This window comes from Gadus macrocephalus, chromosome 2 (genome assembly GCF_031168955.1).
Source record: "Gadus macrocephalus chromosome 2, ASM3116895v1".
NCBI classification, from domain to species: Eukaryota; Metazoa; Chordata; class Actinopteri; order Gadiformes; family Gadidae; genus Gadus; species Gadus macrocephalus.
In genome coordinates this window covers 4,119,383-4,138,567 of record NC_082383.1, presented here as the reverse complement: position 1 = coordinate 4,138,567, position 19,185 = coordinate 4,119,383, and the positions used below count along the sequence as shown (strand labels likewise).

The following is a 19,185-nucleotide window of genomic DNA, read 5'->3' as shown; positions in this document are numbered from 1 at the left end:
ACCTCGGTGCTGTCCAGGCCTCTGGGTGAGCGATAGGAGAACCCCCCACCCGTCCGTAGGGACCTCTGGGGCATCAGTAGACTCCAGTTAGAGCCGTCCTATAGTTATCCGCCGTCTCCAGCCCGTGTCCTCTTAGAAACCCTGCTTTTAATTAGCTGGTTGTAATTGGTCGTGGGCGTCCTCGTAGGCGAGTGGATGTCTAACCCCGACATCGGAATTAATTGCTTACCGAATTCACTCCCAGGTGAGTGACGGGCCCAGAAGTCCGCCGTGTTAGCCTGCTGGATAAGAAATGAACGAAACGGTGAAACAGATTAGCATGGATGGTAAATAGATTCTCTGCTTGGCCACGTTGTGGCGTTGGAGGCAGCGTGGCTCTGTATGGATGAATGAACTAACGCTTCGGCCGTGGACCCCTTCCCCCCCCCCCCCCCCCCCCCCCCCAGGGAAGCGACAGTGAATACGAGGTGGACCAGGGCCGCCAGAAGACCCACTCCTTCGTCAACCACTACATCAGCGACCCCACCTACTACAACTCGTGGCGGCGTCAGCAGAAGGGCGTCACGCGGCCCCCGGCCTACGGCTACGCCCAGCCGGACCCCCTGGCGGAGCCACAGCACCAGCCGCCCCCCCTGCCCCCACTGCCCCCGCTGCCCCCGCTGCTGCCCCGCAGCGAGCCCTCCCCCCAGCCCCCCCACGGCTCCGCCCAGAGTACCCTGTTCAGGCCCAAGGGGAGCCGGACTCCCACTCCGTCTCTGCTGTCCCCGGAGCCCCCCAGCCAGCACGGGACCCTGTACCGGCCCCCCAGCAGCCTGGGATGCCCCACGCAGCCTCCTACCGCGGGCTTCTCCTCCTTCGTCTGAGGACCGGGTGTTCTTCTGGGAACAGTATCCCCGGGACCCCCCATCGGACCCCTGGGGAGGGCCCTATGGTTGAGGGTTCACCAACAGGAAGGGGGGGGGGGGGGGGGGGGAGGCGTGTTTGAGAACTGACTTTATTTGGATTTATTTATCTTTGTTTGTTGGGTTGTTGTTTTTTGCCGCGATAATGCCCTAGTATTCAGCGCTGAATGACGATGAAACAGCATTTTATCATCTGTGAATAGGATTAATTATTTTGTGTGCGTGTGTGTGTGCGTGTGAGTGTGTGTGCCTGCGGGTATGAATGTGTTATCATTGTAATATAGTTTTCTTTCTCAAAATAAAAGACAATCATTCGTTTTTTTGAGATGCACATGTGTTACAAATGAGTCCTATCCTCTCGGGGAACGAGGAAGCATCTCAGATTCTGAAGAAAAAAAGTAATCCTTGTTTTAAAAAAGAAAAAGTGTTATGATTTAAATATTGCTGCTGTACAGCAAAGGATGTGAAGTCACTTCGGCGCATCAGTGCTCTACCTGCAACTGTACAATGGAGAACAAAAACACTGACCAAAAGAACAAAAAAAAGACGTTGACCAATGAAGTTCAAGGAGAGGCGGGCGGGACCGGGAATGTGAATAAAACGATCGGACGGACTTGAGGACTTGAGATGCAGTACCACCGCGGTCCATAAACTAAAACTCTCCTCACAGCCTGATGTTCAACCCGCCTACGTGTTTACTCAATGTTATCCGTCTCATATCGTTCACCTGATGTTTGTGACCGTCAGAGCACTGCAATGTGAGCGTGTTTTGGATCACGCACGCACACACACACACATACACACACACGAGCGCCTTCTGGCACCCTTCATAGTCGTCTGGGGAACGTGTTGGTGGTGTAGTTGTTTTTCTTTCGCTCTTGCCGACAACCCTTTCAAAGATATTGATGGTACCCGACCGAGCAGCCGAACACAAGTGCTCTTGGTTTGATGTCACTGCGGTTGCCGGTGACCTGTATACGTTTTTGGCAGCAAATTGGACTTATCTGTAAAGTTTTTCCGATGACATGATGACACAAGCCACAATCACTGAATATCAATTAAGTATAAGAAGGAGACATTTCTTAAGGGTGTAGGTCTACCGACGTTTTTTTGCAAGAGACTGCTGCATGTGTTTTTACAGTTTTTTAACCCAAGACCTCATCACGCAAGCTTTGAGTCATTGCAGTTACAAACAAGTTTTCCTTTACCTCCATGGATGCTGTAGGCTATTGTGACTATGCTAAAGGTTTTTTGGTTTCCTGTTCTATGAGAAAATAATGGTTTCTTTATGAACATTAAGACTAGTGGAGTTACAGCATAGGGTTGGTTTGTATATGAGATGGCAGTTATGATTGTTATTCATAAGACGTTGCTGTGTTATGAGATCAAATAATAGAGATCAAAGAGATTGCTATAGTGATATACCATGATGTCTGTCTTTCTGCAAAGTTGAATTAATCATCCGCAAAGTAAGAGAGATATGTGGGTTTTGAATCTGTCTACTCTGACACAAAATGCACTGTATATAAATCACCCATATCAGTTGTGTGTGGAATGCATCAACCAGGACTATGTTTGAGCATTTACGTGACAAATTATGCTACAGTGCTATTGTTATGATACAATATAACATGACAGTTGACTTTATTTGTTTTTTTCGGGAGTTTTTCTACTCATATGTTCAGAAGCGTTTTAATGGGACAACGGAAGCTTGGATTAAAGTTTGCAGTGTGCAACACTGTTAATTATAGTTCCAGGACATCATATTCTTTTTTTTTTCTTTTTTTTTTCTAGTGTGGAAACGCTGTAAATAAGATCATGATGAAATAAATTATTCTATTTTGTAATTATTTTTTAGTTGATAATTATTCGAAAACTTGACAGGGTTTCGGTGAACACCGACAGCAGCCCTTGCAGTTTGTTAAGCACAGCAAATAAGGATTAGCACCATGTTTTGGATTAGCATTCTGAAAAAAAGAAGAAACAGTAACTTTGTTTTGCCTTTATCGCATTTTGATTTGATTTCTTCTTCTCGTGATGTCTGAAGCTGGAGCGAGTGAAGCGGTGTGTTAACCTCACCGTGTAGAGATGATATGCTCTGCTTAGCCACAACAGACAAAGAGATGGAAGGGCCTGAGGGGAGAGGGTTTAAATCAGGGACACACTGACCCGGCATCAGTGTGTTTAAAAGCTGGTGAGGGGGAGACTTGAGGTCGAGCCGCACAGGGGTTGTGTCTGGATAATCTCCTTATTCCACACCGGAAAACATTGATCTGCAGTGAAGGCCAAAGCTAAAGAAACGAGGCGCCAACGCAGACAAAGAATGAGGATGTTCAAATCCTGTCAGTCTGTTCAGAAAAACAAAGTTGTTTCATGGATATGTTTTTTAGCTTGCTTCTAATTTTGGGATAATTGCCCGTCCACGAACGATACAACTGTCGATTTAAAAATATATTTAATTCTGAATTAAAAAAAGTGAAGTGTTGTTAAGACTTTGGATTATGGGTGTTGCTTATTACACAAGGTGTTGTTGACAAGGTTTGACATGCAATTAATCGTTCTGAGAAGATACAAATGAAATTATTTCGCAAAGCATCAGAAGAAAAAATCTTTGACAATCAGAATTTTCCATTCCTCAACCGACAATTATATCAATAGCATCGTACAGTTTGAAAAAGTGCACATATGGTGAAAGAGCAGGTAGACTTAGGGTTGTAGGACGCAGCTAGTGGGAAGTGGAACACTGCAACATCCTGACGAATTATTGCCATCGTCCTTAGAACATTCCATAGATATCTACCCTAGTCATTCTAGTATTGAACTGAGAGATGTGGGGGGGGGGGGTTGTGTAAAGTGGCTCTATAATTCAACGACACCTGGGTCAGGCATTACTCTGATGATGATGGGATGATTGCAGGGGAGTTGCACCAGACGATTGCTATGTCGGGGAGGTGGAGACGTTATTATCTTTGCGGGGAATCTCAAGCCTTTCAGTGGTGAGGCTGGGGGGGGGGGTTATAGCATGGAACTTACTTCAGGGCCCTATGCATCCCCGCTTCCAGAGCATAGACCTTTGTGTCTCCCCCGTGGCACAGAAACAATCTACTTGATGATACATGGCGTTGTAATTACAACCCGTAAAATGTCCTTGTCTCCCATGCTGGTGCCTCCCCAGTCAAATATGTTCCTCGATTGCTTTATATAAGATCAGTCAGAAAAATGATATCTAATAATGACAAAAATAATACTTCTTCTATTTAAAAATAAATAAATAAAAAATCGTGGTGATAAATACAACAAATAACTTGGCAATGCCTTCACACCAGGGATGTGGTTCACGCAGCCGTGGCCTATGGGATCGCGGCAAAGCCTCCGTTTCCTTAATGAATTTAGTAATCAGCCTCTCTGACGATGGGTCTCCGTTGGAGGTCTTGACAGCAGAAGCAGAGGACTCTGGGTCCGGCTCGGGGATCAATACGGACCCCCTCGACCCCGGGATATTGTTTCATGGCTTCATGATTGTTATTTTGTTATGATGTTCTGCTGGTTATTAAGTCAAGTCTCCCTGCGGATGTTGCCGCTGCCATTCGCCCCCAAAGTCAGTAAGTAGCTTATTAGAGAGAGAGTGTGTGTGTGTGTGTGTGTGTGTGTGTGTGTGTGTGTGTGTGTGTGTGTACACACATACACACACACACACACACACACACACACACACACACACAGAGCGAAGTGATTTTATAAGACACTATATGAGTATAAATCTAATGACTTGTAATGACAAGTGTAGAGTCGCTATAATTTGGTTTGTCCCTAGGTTCTGAGAGCCTGGGAACCACTTTTAAGAATACTCAATATTCTGTCATGGTCAGTTAAAATGCAGTGATCATTAAACAAATCCATTCAATGACATGATGACAGAAAAGTCTTCCATCCACTGGGGCTACTCTGATGGAATATCTAGCCAACTTAAAAACCAATACAGACGTTATCTGCAGCAATCAACATATAAGATATAATTATTCAAACGATTGCTATTCAACTCTGTTCTGTATGATCTCCTGCCAGACATGTGACTTCACCGTTTGTATGTGAAGGGCAGTGACCGGGTACTTGGTTATGCATGGTCTTTGCTCCATGATAATGTTCACCCATTCACACATCCCGTCCTCCATGAGCTGCCAGGGACCACCTGCGGATGTTTGACATATGCATCAAGGTGGAATCATCAAAAAACCGAGCTCATTGGGAAATGCTTCTGATAACATTTGACAAAATAACGTTTGCCTGGTATTGTTTTGATACCTCAATTATCAAAGCGTTATAATTTAGGTAGATTAAAGAGAATATCCGTGTTTATGCATGTTTTATACATTGATAAAAAATGACAACGAAATGCATGCGTATTGCAGAAACTACTGGCCCCTTGCTGATAGCAGCCTCTGACAATTTGCAGACTAGGCCTTTAAGAGGCCATTAAAGGGGCGTGGCCAGTAGCACGAGAGGAGCAGCCGACACACAGACGCTGAATTGAGTTATTGCACCGTCCGCAGGCTTTGCCACTGAAGATGCGCTCACTGTAAATCCTACGAGCCACGCAGCACACTCGTATGGTAAATAGTGTCCAGGACAGGGGTCTGGTTTCTCTTATTTAATATAATTGTGTGTGCTTACACCGGACGTGTTTGCGGCTTGTGCTCCTCGCTGCGTGCGCGCTCTCTTTGTGAACCTGCTGAGCGAAGCCCTCGCGCTCTGGGGGCTGCCCGGCTTTCTGAATGGGATGCGCGGTGGTGAGTACACGCTTCTTTGATTACTGGACTACTTACACACTTCCTTACGGGAGTCGGAATCATTTTTCCGTTCTTGTGTTTTATAATGTGTCTAAAACTTGTATCTTTTTCAATTCAATGTTTTGTCTGGTTATCTGGGATCAAAGGAAGCCATCGCGGCTGTAGCTTATTGTTCCCTGCTGTGCGACCCACCCATAATTGGTCCATTACTGCCATGATGCGATCAAATCAGAGATGTAGCCCACCCTTTTTTACGCTACATTGATCAAACATGAAGCTTGGTGTTCCATTGTAGTTCAGATGATGGATGTGATGCTACTATAAGAGTGCTATTTGAGACACATTGGTGGTGTGGCGTTACCAAGGAAGCTAACCTTTTGTTTATGATATCACATGTGATATTAGCATTGACTGTTTAACATTATATTAGTCTTGCATGCAAATACTTTTTTCTGATCAGCTACACTATGCAATTAGTTTGGATTGAAAACCGAGCAGTTTAAGTTCACATGATTGTAGTCATCCCAACAATAGACCAGATTCGAGAGGCCAGGAAATGCAAAGCACCCACACCAAAACTCCCCCACACGCACACGCATACAGAAGGCCAGCATAGTCCCAGTACCTCATTAGCTGCAGTCCATTCATATTTCTGGTCACCATGACTGCAATTATGGCTGTAACATGTGCTCATTATCTGTGGCGATAATGCAGTGTCTCAGTGCTTACCACTGTCCACTCAAATGATAACAATTCATGTGCAAACGTTGGAAGAAAGGGAGGACCTTATCAGGATGTCCTCTCTACAGGCAAATCAGTTGGTGTTGTGTTCTTTAAAGGTTTTAAACATGGCCTTTTGTACTCTTCCCCTTATCCTGAAGAACACGGGGGGGGGGTTTCATTTCATTATTTTTTCTCTCTGTGATGTCAAACTGTTCTGTTAGTGGATGACTCTGCAAACACAGCTGACAGGACGACACGGCAAACAGGCCAAAGTCTTCCGCCTGCCAAGGCCTTGACACGGCTCTGGCACATCTCCCTCGCTTTCAGTCAAGCAGCCTTCTACCTCCACTCCAAACTAACAGGGCTCGGATCCTTCTTGGTTTCCCCTCTGCCTCTAATATTGCAAAGTGTCCCGCCGACTTAACGAGAAGCGTCTGTTATGAGCCAGAAGGTGAAAGTCAGACCTCCACCACAAGGCTGTGGGACACCGTGCCAAGTGCAGTTCTTTGGGCAACAATACGGCGCGTATTGTTGGCCCGAACCTAGGCAGAACAAAGAATCTACTTAGAGGTTGCTTTGAGCTTTGGTTATTGGATATTTGCTGCCTTTCATTTACCTAGAATAATCATTGTCTCACTCTGTGTGCGGAATGCTTAAGTAGTACTTGAGTAAGTGTTTTATTTGTTGGCTTGTTTCCTGCTTGAACATGTCTTTGGGACTCTGTCATGTGTGTGTTTGTGTGTGTGTGTGTGTGTGTCCACTCACATTCCAGGAAATTCCTATGTAACTATTTTGCCTGTTTGAAAATGTCCCTGAGGAACGAGACACAGATGATGGCGTATTTTACAGAAGATGGTGATGATGGGTTGTAGTGATTGCTTAATCGTCTTGGCTCAACTCCTGACCCCGGGCTGTACATTAAAATCTTCAGAACCCCACACTCCCAGAGTTTTGCACACTTAAGTGATCTCCATTAGTTCAAAGTAGTGACTTTAGCTATAGTACAAGGCAGTAAGGCACAGACTTTTTTCACATAACCTTGAATAACTTAAAATTCCAAGCCTGTCGTATTTCAGGGCATAAATTCTTGTTTGTTCCTGTGTCTTTTGTTTTCTAGTCTTTCCCCACGTTGCACATTGTGTCTCCCCCCCCCCCCCCCCCCCCCCCCCTCCCCGCTTCAGCCGTGGTGTTTGTTCCGTACGCCGGCCGAAGGAAGTGTTGACTCAGTCACCTGCTGATCCACCCCGTCGAGTCCTAATTCCAGTTGTAGCAGTGGTGCAAACATGTTGACTGTAGTTGTTGTTGTTGTTTTCGTCCAACAACTAGGCCTGAAGAACCAGTTCCCACGAAGCCACTTCTACCTCTGCCTATGACTTCACAGTTAACGCTCTTTTCATCTTCGTAGCAGCCTGGGGAAGGTTCATGAGGCCTACTCGTCTTTTTAAGGGGAAAAGACAAAAAGAGAAGGTCTGGGAGCAAAGGTACCCAGAGTGTTGCTCCGTGAGAGGTTCTGAGTGATGTTTCTTTCTACTCTTTCGCCTCTAACCTTCCCTCCGCCTGGAACGTCGCGCTGCAACAGCACTCCCCGTCTCCCGCCTGTAATTAGCGCCCCAGCGCACTTTAGAGAACGGATTCCGAGGTTTTCCACACTCTGTTCACTCAGAGAAAGAAATGTTTTAAAAACTGTCGCAGCCACTTCAGTGCTGTGGTGAGTCACCAGATAGAAACCCTTCCTGCCCCCCCCCAGGTGATGAAACGGGTAACACCTGGGCTGCAGCCGATTCAGGTTTCAGCCGTGACTTATGTGTCGTAGAACAGGGACTGGGTGTTGTTAGAGTCGAGACTAAAGAGTGAACCGTTGATGAACTTTCGTCGTCCGGCCTACAGTTCACGTGATGAGCTTGTTTTATTTTTTTGGACCGATAGGAAGCGTGTTTGTTTGGTCAGTCGGACGATTCACTGCGCCGTGTTTATGTTGAAGTCCTCCAGGAAGCAGAGATGTTTCAGCAGATCTGCCGGAGAAATGGGAGAAGTTTGGTGGCTCACACTCTCCCTGCCCTTCCTGTGGACACATTCCCTGTAACCTAACAGCGACACACACACACACACACACACACACACACACACCATGTAGGGCAGCGCCCCAGGCAGATCATGCAGGCCGTCCATGTGTGTCAGCAGTAGCGATTGTGTGTGCATTGTGTATGCCTTGGCCCGTGACTGCTGAATAAACCACGTAGAATCGGTTTTCCTCACTTGGCAGATGCTTCTGACGCTTCACGATTCATTGACATTTTCTTGTGCACGCGGCTGCAAGTCAAAAGCCATCGTAAAGTCTTCAGGGGAGAAGAAGACTGGGAGGAGGTTGTTCGGTGGAAGAGCAGGTGACTGGTGTGGCTCTAACCTCATTCCACCTCTGAAACCGTATCGGCAGCATTGAGTCGTTATTTCGAGGGGCTGTTGTTCTGCTGTCAGTGTAATTCTATTCCACACTCTCGAGCACTTCACTACCAGCCGGCTTTCTCTTACCATTTTCTTTTTGCCCCCTCGGCGAAGCTCTCTGCAACGCCACTCTGTAGTGAAACACCGCGACTCCCCCACACCGGGATTACGGGTTCATAGCGCAGAGTTGCCAAGAACCAAGCTTAGCCATGCCAGCCGGGTGTTTTAAACAGTGTTGTTGGTTTATTATCGATTTTAGTGTCGCTAGTTTAGAAGAGTTCTTGAAGTTCTTTTAAGAAAACCAAACGGTACCGCGCTGTCAAAAATCAATCTCCTCGCTTTGCTTCATCCAAAAACGCGGCGAGCAGCACCTGGTCTGCTGCTTAGCGCCAAACGTTTTGTGTGTTTCGTGTATTCCCCCCCCATAAACTGCCCCTGAATGCGGACAGGAATGGAGGAGACGAGGGGAAGTTTGGTGTGGTGCCTCGGGCAGTGTTGGCTGTAAGTTACGAGAGCTGCAGGGCGACGGGGGGGAGCAGGGAGCAGGGTGTCTGGGCAGTGGCAGGAGGGTCAGCCCGGTACATCTTCGCTGTTGCTGGGTTAGCGCCTCAGGGCGGCTCTGCAGCCCGGCCCGCATTCATCTCATTGGCTGTCTGCCGTCTTTTTTTATTTATTTTTTTAATGCGGCTGCTTCCCTCCTCTGAGCATAATCCGATCCATGGACTTTTACCTTTTCTTCCGCCCGCGCTGACAGTGACTCGGTTAATTGCTCTCTCTGGTGGTTTTTTTTTGGTCCGAATATGCCGAAGGTAATGCGCCTTCAAAAGATGGAGCTTTCTGCGTGTTTTCAGTTCCACAAAAGCTGGTGCCGTCGTGTGATTAAGGCTGAAGCGCTTGTGTGTGTTATGCGCTTATTCCCAAAAAGCGTTATTCTTCGACTTCAAAGACAGAACCTCGACCTAAGGGAGCCAATTTAAGAGGCAGGCACAATCCCATGTCTTACTTTTACCCCTACGCCCTCCTTTCGTGTGCCCCTTGCTTACTGACCTGCCCCCTCTGGAACAGAGTTACAAGGCTTAGTGTTAAATCTTCACCTGGGAAGTGGGACAACCCTTCTGAGATCCTGCCACGTCAGCAGGTGTCCTCGTCGGTTGTCATTTTACGATGACATGCAACGTTTGCTGCCAGACATTTGGAATCTCGAAAGGCCTCATTCAGCTCTGGTGTTTTCTGTTGCGTGGGCATATAGGCCTCCTTCGTGCCTCGGAGAAACATCCGTTTGGAGGCTCCATGTACCCCTCCCGCTTGGCTCTATCCCAGCTAGGATCGGCGTCGGCGCACACTTCCAATACCTTTTGGCCATGCATTCCTGGGTAAATGTAGCGGGGCTAAGAGGTAAGGGCTAGGGGTGAATTGGGATGGGGCCGTTATCCGGACCTGACACCGAAGCTACGCCGTGAACATGCTACTGCCAGGACTGAGGGAACATAAATATTCAAGCGGGTTGCTGCTGTTAATGGTCACGCTGAAAATACCGATATTATGGATAGTGCGTGCGGTGTTACATTAATTAGTATCATTCTAACATAACCTTTACCCCTTCCAAATCTTGAATTTTAACATTAGGATGTGCTAAAATCCTATTCTGTATAAACTTATATTTTCTGACCTGGGTAGAGTTACATCAATCCTATTCAGTATACATTTATTATTTCTGACCTGGGTCAGAGCACCTTGGGTTAGCACCAAGGTCCAACATGCCTACGGGGCTACTTTGATGTTGGGAAGGTCAAATTCCCTACAAGCTAGCGCTCTGGGAATGTCTAGACACACACACACACACACCTACCTCTTGTTTACATTGATACTGAACCATTGAAAAGCCATTTGTATGTTGCACCTAGAGAGGTCTCGCTTCCTCTCTCTAATTGAAAGGTGTTAAGCTACTTTGCATTTGCATTGCCGCTGTAGCCACAATGTCTGACGCTGAGGCCATGCCAATCTCCTGACTTTGATGTGGAGATACCTTGAGCTGTCTTGCGTCCTTATAGTTGTGTCCACTTCCCCTGTAGTGTATTGCAAATTAACTTGGTCTCTCGCGCCATTGCCAATCCTTGCCTCTCCTCAATTCTCACTCACCTTTGTTTCCTTTAGTTTTTTTATGCCCATTTTTTGTTGGTTTCTCTATAAGAATCATGTCACCCGTATGGTTAATCGCTGCCTACGTCTTCCCCTGATCATAGTCTCTATTGAATCAAATACTTTGCCGGCAAAAAGTGCCCTCAAATAAATAGTTTTCCATCAAATGCACACACATTAGACCCAATGGATTTCCACACAAGCACTGTGGGTAGATAAAGAAGGGATAAGTCATCGGATAACAGCAATTACACATGCAGTCCGATCCATTGAGGAGTAAGAGATATTTATCTGGGCTAATTATTTCACAATAGCCATCAGCATGTAGCATAGCCCTACACGCCCATTCTGTCTGAACAAGGCCAGCGGCCATCTTGGCTGATGTGTGTGTGTTTTGGATGGCCGTGTTTGCTCGTGCCTCGCTGTCCTCCCTGGGCTATGTGATTGGGGGATAATGTGATTTCCACTACTTGTCCTTGGGGCGGTTGTTTTTATTTTTTCCTGAATGAGCAGTTTAGCCCTGCTAAGTGAGCTCGGTGGCAGTCCCTCCAGAAACCATTTGTCTGCTTAATTGCTGGAACATATTGGTGACTGTTTAAGATCCCGGAGCACATGCATAAACATGTTGTTATTCCTTTCAGTTTACCCGTCGCTCACCTCATAATACTTTTATTTCGCCCCTGTTTCGATGTCTGCACTGCATGTGTGAATTATCTTTTTATATATATATATATATATATATATATATATATATATATATATATATATATATATATATATATATATATATATATATATATATATATATATATATATATATATATATATATATATATATATATAAATTATGCAGTTTTACCTGACACATGGCCAGCATATCAAAGATCACTGCTGCAATCGCTTGAAACACCTTTTTGAAAAGAGTGGATCATGAAATATCTTTTATATATATACATCATGGATCAGATGTCATCATGAATCAGATATCATCCCGTTCCATCTCCATGCAACGTATTATGATGATGGCTCCTCTCTTCTGAATAATACAAACCCCCCGGTCAACCCCCCCCCTCCCCCCCTTTAGACATCTCGGGTCAGACATCTCTTCTCTCCAGGTCAGCGACTCCAAATGGGACAGGCCATTCCCATACCAGGGTCCCCCGCCCCGTCCTCTCACACCCCATTGGGCAGTAGAATATGCATTTAACTGTTGATGACAAGCACGGTCAATACTCTATTAGGCAAGTTGGCCATTTGTCAAGTCCCAGGTGTGTGTGTTGTCCAGTGTAAGTACTTGAATTGGCATAAGTGCGGAAGGGGATCTTGAATACAGATTTTGAAGAAAATGGTCTTCTGCCCTTTGTGTATTTCATCTATCAAGTCAACATATTATATTCTTTTAAACCCCCTATAGGGTTGTACATCGTTTCATCACTTCCAAATAACCGCCTCTGTTTTTGAAGCATAGTTTTTTACTCATATTTTTGATCATTGCTTCATAATTTATCAGGAAATAATTTGTCATCAGGGGATATACATGACACTGTATCTCTCATGAGAGATGTTGCAAAACAACGTTTTGATTAGCCTAGATTACAGTGTATTTACGTCGCTTTTAGGATCCTACATTACTACCACTCGCTCTTTGAGTTCTCTGAAGGAGGCAGAAATCAGATGATGCATTCCGATGTTCAGGGCCAGTAGCCAACGTATGTGGTCTTCTAACTCGGTCCTCATCTATAATCCATTTTGGTCTGCGGGACAAATTCTATATAAGGAAGAGCAAATGACACCCGGATTTCCCTATTTAACTGGAGAAACATTTTCACAGAACCTTTGGGGTTTAAGTCCCACATGGTAATTTTGGTGTCGCCCACACGGATTCTTCCCTGTTACTACGGCACGCTGTGGATGAGCCTCGTGGGTTTGGGTGTGTGCGTGAGTATATTTCGTTCACATAAAAGTCGGCCCGCAAACGTATATCCTCGGCGCAAAATTAGAGTCGTCCGACTCCCCAGGGGGCGACCACTGCTATTGATAAAGGAGTTATGTGATCTATAAACAGAGTTCAGATTGGGTTCCCAGGACCTAAATACGCTGGGGGACGCCTGGAATGTTCAGAGTCTTCTTTTTCTCACCGAGCCGTCTCTCCCGACCGCCAGACGGGAGCGGGAGCCGTGTTCTCGTATACCTCTTGGAGTCGTCGAGTAATGTGAAGCGTTCTCGTGTAGTTCACGGCCTCCAGTTGTTTGCACTCCTCCGTCGGCCTTCCACACCAGACACGGCGAGCCCTTCACAAAGGCCGTAGGCCGTCAAGCAGAACGTGCAGTCAGAAGGTCAAGGCCCTGCGGAGAACGGGGAGGGAGGGGGGGAGCGCTTGTTGCTGTTGTAACTGTTGTAACTTTTACTTTCTCTTTTAATCACCAATTAGTGTTTTCTTGTGTTGATGTGCCCTTGTGCATTTCACTGCTGTTGTGCGAGTGTTTGTAAAGCTGTTTAAAGGTATAGCCCCCCTCGCCCGCCCCTCCAATCGCACACGCTCTCTCGCTCTCTCGCTCTCTCTCTCTCTCTCTCTCTGACCCGGCAGTTCCCACGCTTTGTGGCTGCACTCTCAGGCCCCCCTTACCCAGGCCCCCCCCCCCCCCCTCCCTCATGTCTTCGTTCACATGCGCACGTAGAGCTATAAATACAGTGGGACTCCTCCTGAGTCGGCCAGGTTCTGCCCCGTATCGATGCCCCAGACGTCCTGTTCTACGTTGAGCTCCAGCTGGGTTTGAAACAGAGTCGTGTTTTAGATGACAGCGGCGCTGTCGGCCTCCCTCGTGTGTAAACATGTAACGCAAAAAAGGAAAAGATTAGACGGAGCCCCTTGCGGTTTTTCCCAGCCCGAGATGTTGGGTTTTGCAAAGGAGGCGTAGACAATTTCACCCTTTCCCTTCACTTTCATCTACTGGCTGCTGTCGTTAGTTTCTCTCTCTCTCTCCGCTCCCTTCGCTGCCACCCAGAAGCAACGTGGAAGAGAACATAGTGCTTTTTTCCCCCCTCGCTGTGAATTATGCCTGCTCGACTCCCTGTCTTTCCATAAACAACAATCAGTAGATCGTGCTGATTCCACAGTAAAAGTTGCGAAGGAGAAGGCGTCTTTGTGCTGCCGTTTCTCTTGGGCTCGCCCCATATGGTCAACTTTATCACAACACGTCCCCCCAGACTTATGTAAATGACTCTGCCCACCACAGCAGGGCACTATAGCCCCTGCTGTTTGCTGTTGTTTCAGTTCTTAATCCCCCGCTCTTAACTTTTAGTTTTGGGTATAATGCCACAACCCCAAGTGCATTGGGCGTTTATTCAAGCCTATGCACATTCCCAGACTAATGGATGGGAATCGGGGAGCTAAAGAATTAAAGGAGCGTGTTTAGCGAAGGCCGACTCTCTGCCGCTCGTTGAAACATAAGGGAGCCATGTGTTGTGGGGTTTTAACAGGGCAAAACAAAACGGATGCTTCTCTGCTGCCCTGCAGGCAGGAAGCACTTCCGCAGAGCTAGCTAGTAGGAGGCGTTTGCCACGGCGACCAAGAGTGTGTGTGTGTGTGTGTGTGTGTGTGTGTGTGTGTGTGTGTGTGTGTGTGTGTGTGTGTGTGTGTGTGTGTGTGTGTGTGTGTGTGTGTGTGTGTGTGTGTGTGTGTGTGTGTGTGTGTGTGTGTGTGTGTGTGTGTGCTCTCTCTGCTGAGCCTGCCCTTTTTGGCGGGCTAACGTCTTGCCTCTGGGCTCCTCAATAAATGATGGCGTCCCCCCGAGTGCAATGGGGAGTCAATGGGCGATGGTTAGGTGTTGTGACAGCACTAAATGTAAGTAAACATAAGGGGATGGAAACGGGGGTCGTGCGTCATGCACCGCACGTCGTAAAGGTGAGCCTAGTCAATGAGAATGAACGAGGACACCCCTTTGTTGTCAGTGTCTGGGCTGTATTTCACAGTAGCTTTGGATATGCGCGCTAGACGGGCACTTCTCAACCCCCACTAATGGAGAGGGAGGGCCCCTGTCAACCACCACAGATAAAGCGTTATTAAAGGCCGCTTTGCCAGCTCATTGTGCCTCTCTAATGCCATCAACAGCGGGCATTCCAGCCTGATAATTATTGGACATTTTTCCCTGAACGCTCAGCGAGTCAACATTTCTCAATCCATTTTAGGTTGATTTATTTTTGGAACATAACTTCTCTCTCTTCGTGTATCAGAAAATAGACTTTTTGCATCTTGTTTTTCCACAACCCGTGTCATTTTTATTTCACATTCACTTGTCGCCCACCCAGCATATCTTAGCCCTGTTGTTGACGAGCGTAATAATAATTGATGGTTCCACAGCAACACTTTGTAATTAGCGGTATAGTTTAGATTCCTTGCAGAGTCGCGCTGCTATTGATTTGAAAGCACGTCTCCAAATATGTGAGCACAGTGCTCGCTGTGAAAGTAGGCCAGTGGACACACGAGCAACGAAGCCCAAGGACTCTGCGTTCCCCCGAGAAGCCGTGTAGCTCGTATGAAGTATTGATTTGAAAGGCGCTTTTTGTTGTGTATTCTGATACAGAGGTCTGCTCACACTCACGGGAACTCTTAGTTTCCCTTGAGAGGTCTTCGGTTTATGGATTTTCATCGCTAATGTGCTTTCAGTTCACTTTGTGATCACATTAAGATGATGTCAATTCATCAACACTTCAAGGAAGATCCTTTTGGGGAATTTAAAGTCATCGTTTTTTGCATTCCTCTCAGTCCGTCTCACACTGTCTCCCCCATTTTGTTGTCTCCCCTCCCCCAGGTCTACAGCACAGCTGGCATTGAGGAGCAGGACGGTTCCGTCGGGACGCCCTAAGGTGGAGACGACCTACAAGGTGGAGAAGGACAAAAGGAGCTGCTTTTCTATTTAAAACCCAATCAAGAATTCCATGTTATAAACGGAACCACCACCACCACCACCACCACCACCACCCAACTCCAGCCCCGCCCGAACTCCGCCCCCCCCGCCATGCCCATCCTCAAGCAGCTGGTGGGCTCCTCCCAGACCAAGCGGCGCTCCCGCATGGACCTGACCCGCGAGATGATCAGCTCGCCGCTCGGCGACTTCCGCCACACCATGCACGTGGGCCGCAGCGGCGACGCCTTCGGAGACACCTCCTTCCTCAGCAGCCGCTCGGGCGAGCCGGCGCCGCCGCCGGAGACGCCCCCGGCCTACCCCCACTCGCCCCGCCCGGGCCTGCTGTCCCGCACCTTCCGCAGCAGCAAGCGCTCCCAGTCGGTGACCCGCGTGGACCAGCGCGACGGGCTGGCCTCGCCCGGCGGGCCGTCCCCCGGCCACGTGAAGAACGCCATGTCCCTGCCCTTCCTCAACGACGAGGACTGCGTCGACGGCGTGGCCACCCGCAGCCTCACGTCCAGCCCCTTGAGGCACGTCGGGGGTAGCGGGCGCGCGTACAACGGCAACGCCGCCGCCGCCGCCGGGGCGTGCCAGGGGCTGGAACTGGAGGAGAGGAGCTTCGGGGAGCTGACGGACCTTCCGGAGACGGCGACCTCCCCGTACCGGGGCGGCGGCATGAAGCGGGCCGAGTCGGTCATGTCGTTCCACATCGACCTGGGGCCCTCCATGCTGGGGGACATCCTGGACGTGATGGAGAAGGAGGACGACGACCTGGGCTACGAGGAGGGCAAGAGCAGCGAGGGCCACGCCTCGCCGCCCCTCAGCACCGTGGGCGAGGGGGACGACAGCGTGGCCGGCGGCGGCGGACTCGGGGGGCCGGGAGAGTTGGAGGCCAACGCCGAGGAGGAGGAGGAGGAGGAGGAAGAGGCGAGGCTGCAGCACGACTCCATGCACGCGGGCAGCTCCGTGGACCTGGGGCCCGAGAGCGGGGGCCCGTACACGCCGCAGTACACCCCCGAGGCCCGGCCCAAGCTCCCGCGACACCTGGACAGCTGCTCCATGTCCAGCTCGGGCTCCGCCCCCGTGGAGGGCGAGCGGCCGGGGGGCGGGGCCTACGCGGGGGACACGGACAGCGCCACCTTCAGCGCCCCGCCCGAGGAGGAGAGCGCCTTCTCGTCGTTCCTGGAGGACGACGACGACGACGAGATTGGTGTTTGAGGTCGGCACCAGACCCCCCCCCCCCCCCCCCTGGTCCTCCTGTCTGGGTGGGGGAGACCCTGAGCTCTGACACCAACACCACATGTCAGAGCTCTCGCCCTCTCTTCCCATCCCCCTTGTGCATTAATCTCACGGCCGGTCTGACAAACTCACTGGCCCTCTTTTTGAACACTGTGCGAACTGACTTGGGGGGGGGGGGGAGAGGGGGGGGGTGTAAGGAGCTGCTCATCAAATATGGATCATTCCCGGGATTAAGCTGAAGGAAGGTGTCGGCAGGAGGCATCGTCAAATAAACACAACTGACACCTCCAAGCTTATTTTACGCCGTCTCCCACCTGAGCCAGAACTCGACTCAAAAGAAAAGTGGACAGTTTCTAACAGCATATGCCTCGGTTCTGTCTGTCCCGATCTCCCCAACGTCGACGGGCGCCTCATCGCAGTGCAGAGAGGTGCTGCTGTGTGAGGGTTCCCACCTTCACCAGCAGTGCATAACTTGCCGGGACAAGAGCGGAAACCAGGACTCCACTCGTAGCAACATGTATCCGGAGAGTGCCGTTACACATCTGTCACGCAAGTGCTATGACATATCCTTTTTGCCTTTTTTTTGTAGTTTTGTAGTTCCCTGCGCCACTGCTGCCAACCCCCGTGTCCCCTTACCTTGCCTTATCGCTAAACAGTTTACTCTGTGGTGCCAGGCTGTCCTCTGTAGCGTTATTGTGGATTAACAAATGGCTGAGCCACAAGAGCTAATGGGAACGTGTCGAGTGGTGAACACACAAGCACTGGGTGGGGGACAAACCTCGCAGAAAAGCCTACAGGAAACAGCCTACTTTTCCTTTCGTGTTGTTTGTGGTCATTGGTAAGCAGGGCATGATCAGACAGAGAGCAGGTTTGAACTGATGTGAAACAGGCATCTCCTTGCCACCTGTTGTCTGCGGTCACGTTGAAACGGAGCCCTGCTCGAACACCACTTCCTCCCTTTTTCGAGGTTATGAGTGTACATGACGACGAACTGGAACCGTGCAAAATGTCTAGAACAGATGCTCAACTTCCTGTTGGCCTTCCGGAGCCATTTATGTCAAAGAAAACGCAGGGTTTATAGTTTATGCACAACAACTAGAATACAAAACCGTGCTGCCAATCCGCAAAACCCATAACTCTGGACACTACTTCTGTTTTTTTGTTGTGAGTCCTTTATCTTAAAGTTTGTTTTTGTCTGTATGTAACAAGATACATGGTCTTAAATAATAAAGTCTTTAAAGATTATGGGTTGTTGTTTTTTTTCTTTTCCTGTAGTCTGCAGGAGTCTGTGTCATGTCAACTTGAGTCAATCTGTAGACGTGTTTAAAACCCAGTGAATCTACGGAAACCAGGCTGAGGGAGGAGAGATTACCGCCAGCGCCACGTCAAGAGACATGAGTGATGTGCAAAGCCAACTTTCTAGTCATAAATAATCTCGGTTACGGGCCTTCCTGTTTTGAGATGCTGTCAAATGTGTCGCACTGTCTTCTCGATGATTAATCACTGCTGACTTTAATTTATCAACTGTTGCGGCTTGATGAATACAATGCGTGTTGAATGACATTGTTCTTTAAACTTGATCCCCTGTAGAGAGGGAAGGATATAATGATGACAGGAGCGGTAGAGGTGGAACGCCACTGACGGAAACATTGGGTATATCGCGTTGGATGGTTATTCGATTTGTGCACCGCGTTTAGCAGTCGCGTCTGGAACGACTCATGGGCAAAGTGTTTTCCAAAGTTGTGCATTACTGGGGTGTTCTTTTTCTGACACTGTTTTGTATGCCGTTTGACTTACTATTTCGTATCTTTGAAAGAATAATGTATAATTACTGTCCGTGTTCCTTATCTGAAATCACCTATATTTTTCAATAAAATTAATATTGAACATCTGTCAGTCATAGTTTTGTGTATTTTTCTTACCTGTAGCCTATCAATAGTTATGGATACCATTTTATTTTTCTTCCTTGCTTTATGTACTTATTTTCTCAAGGTAACACTACTAGAGGAAGGAAGGAAGCAATCGAGGCCCAGTTGGACAAACTGT

At 48.2% G+C, this 19,185-nt stretch overlaps 1 protein-coding gene and 1 long non-coding RNA gene across 2 annotated transcripts in view; both read left to right on the top strand.

The window, feature by feature from the left end:
* Positions 1–18,384, top strand: part of LOC132475775 (uncharacterized) — a 21,842-nt gene extending 3,458 nt beyond the window's left edge. Inside the window, exon 2 of the long non-coding RNA XR_009529988.1 lies at positions 17,340–18,384. This is a non-coding gene — a long non-coding RNA (uncharacterized LOC132475775). The remainder of the gene's footprint in view (positions 1–17,339) is intronic.
* On the top strand, positions 5,378–18,384 carry cdc42ep4a (CDC42 effector protein (Rho GTPase binding) 4a). Its single transcript, XM_060076931.1, has 2 exons — positions 5,378–5,689; positions 15,805–18,384. Exon 2 carries the CDS (start codon positions 16,012–16,014, stop codon positions 17,116–17,118), a length of 1,107 nt encoding a protein of 368 aa, XP_059932914.1. The 5' UTR covers positions 5,378–5,689; positions 15,805–16,011; the 3' UTR covers positions 17,119–18,384.
* Positions 18,385–19,185: the final 801 nt, after the last annotated feature.